Genomic DNA, 2,021 nt, shown 5'->3' with positions numbered 1-2,021 from the left:
TATATATATATATATATATATATATATATATATATATATATATATATATTATGTGTGTGTGTAAATTGATTGAGCGCAACCTTAAACCAATCACTTATCTAATCCATGGTTTTTAGTTCGGATTATAATTTTATTAAATGTTAAATTCATGTCAACCATCACACTTATCCTGGATTTCACTGCAATTTCTTATCATAGAAAAAAAAATACATATGAGACAACAAAACCATTCGCTTTAGTTTTCACTCATAAGTCTTGCTTGTGACTAAAACGTTAGGCTAAAAGAGTCAGCAATCTTTGACTAAAACGTTAGGCTAAAAGAATCAGCAATCTTGTAAAAGTCTGGTTTAAGAATGGTCCATCCTGATTCCGGTGTCTGTGCGTTGAGAGTGAATAAACGTCCACCACGAGCACCGCAAACCGCCACATTGTGCCGCCTAAACGAAGCGCTTTTTACCGCAAATTCCAACACATAGTACTTCACTTCCTTCACTTCATCTTCTCTTAATTTTGATCTTATCAGTGTTCCTTTAACGTCCGACCGTTTAACGGACCCTATAATCTTCTGAACAATGGCTTCTCCTACCTCCTCTGGACCTCCAAATGCTTCAATTCTACCAACAATTCAACAACTAAGATTTCATTCTTGATACCATTTCTTGATTTGGGTCACATGGATACAAGTGCCAAAACAATGTCAACTTTGACTTTTTAAGTCAAAGTTAACTCTACCACAAAATCGAATTTATAGGAAGTAAAAAATGTTTTAAGTGTGTTAAAAGACTGTTTTATAGGACTTAAACTTATAAAATGAGACAATTATGTTCTATGTAAAACTGTTGCATTGCGTTTTTGTTTGGCAGAGGTGTTAAGCACATGACTTACGAGAAATCGAGAGGAACAGGAGAGACAACGACGCTAACGTTGAGCTCACCACTTGACCCTGGTGGACCAAAGGCAACCACCGGTTCGTTTACATTCCTACGGCGGTTCAGCAGCGGCAGATCTAGCGATCTTTCCAGCTCTGCCTTCCCGGCTGCTCTATACAACAAGGTCTGATCTCCAACCCAATTTGCAGGGTATATAAATTCTGAGCATCATTGCAACACATCAACATTAAAACCAAATTTTGAAGTCAAAGAACTTCATTTCAACATCAAAATTGACACCAATTTATTAGATTTTAGAGAAAAAGTTTAAAATGGCATTAAGCGTTTTGAAAAATTCTACAAATTGAAAATTTTGGGTATGAATTTGACCCCAAAATTCATGTTAAATTTAAATTTGCAGTTCAACAAGTTTGACTCAAAAGTCAACATAGATAGGAACGTTGAACGAGGAGTTTATCTTCTATTTTTAAGTGTATGGTCCACAGGACTTGTTACCAACCAAATCCTTCTTCCGGTTTGATGCACCGGCTGAAACCTTTGATGGGATAAATCACATCAAGTTTGAGATTCCGGCCAGTTTCCGGCGACAATCCAAGAAGAAAACTCGTTGTACCGGCAAAGTTAGCACCGACGAAGACTAGAGAAGCTGAACCAATTCCAGTTAGAAGCCGCCGTCTGAATGCGGTTGCTAGCGGCAGGAATTGTTCGGCGGGTAAGTTGTTGGAAGGGATTGTAATCTCCGTCGAGTCATCTTTCCGGTCACCGGAATTTTGTTGGGTCATGTAAGTCCGGTAGGGAAAGTTGTGTTGAATGGCCATTTTTTCCGACTTTGTTTTATTGATTCAGGGTTTGAGCTAACCTTTATCTTGTGTTTGGCTTAGATTTTCGCATTTTGCATAGCAAATGATTTCACCCAACCATACCATGCCATGTCATTTCCACATTATTTTTCAGGAAAAAATAGAAAAAATTAGCTTCTATATAATAAAGAAAGAAAAATATTTACGTAATCTTATTATCATTTGTTTTATACTTTTATTAATAACTACAAATATATTCGTGTAATACAATAAGATACATCTTATTTTTAATATTTTTTATGGTCATATATATATATATATAAAGAGAGGG

At 36.0% G+C, this 2,021-nt stretch overlaps 1 protein-coding gene across 1 annotated transcript; it reads right to left on the bottom strand.

Moving 5' to 3' along the window:
* Nucleotides 1-216: 216 nt before the first annotated feature.
* LOC112507557 (psbP domain-containing protein 7, chloroplastic) lies at nucleotides 217-1,777 on the bottom strand. Its single transcript, XM_025112195.1, has 3 exons — nucleotides 1,390-1,777; nucleotides 886-1,090; nucleotides 217-614 (listed from the first exon to the last, which is right to left on the bottom strand). Exons 1-3 carry the CDS (start codon nucleotides 1,706-1,708, stop codon nucleotides 302-304), a joined length of 837 nt encoding a protein of 278 aa, XP_024967963.1. The 5' UTR covers nucleotides 1,709-1,777; the 3' UTR covers nucleotides 217-301.
* Between the last annotated feature and the right edge of the window lie 244 nt (nucleotides 1,778-2,021).

Source organism: Cynara cardunculus (genome assembly GCF_001531365.2).
Source record: "Cynara cardunculus var. scolymus isolate 2C chromosome LG 2, CcrdV1, whole genome shotgun sequence".
Lineage (NCBI taxonomy): Eukaryota > Viridiplantae > Streptophyta > Magnoliopsida > Asterales > Asteraceae > Cynara > Cynara cardunculus.
This window is presented reverse-complemented; position numbering and strand designations above follow the sequence as displayed.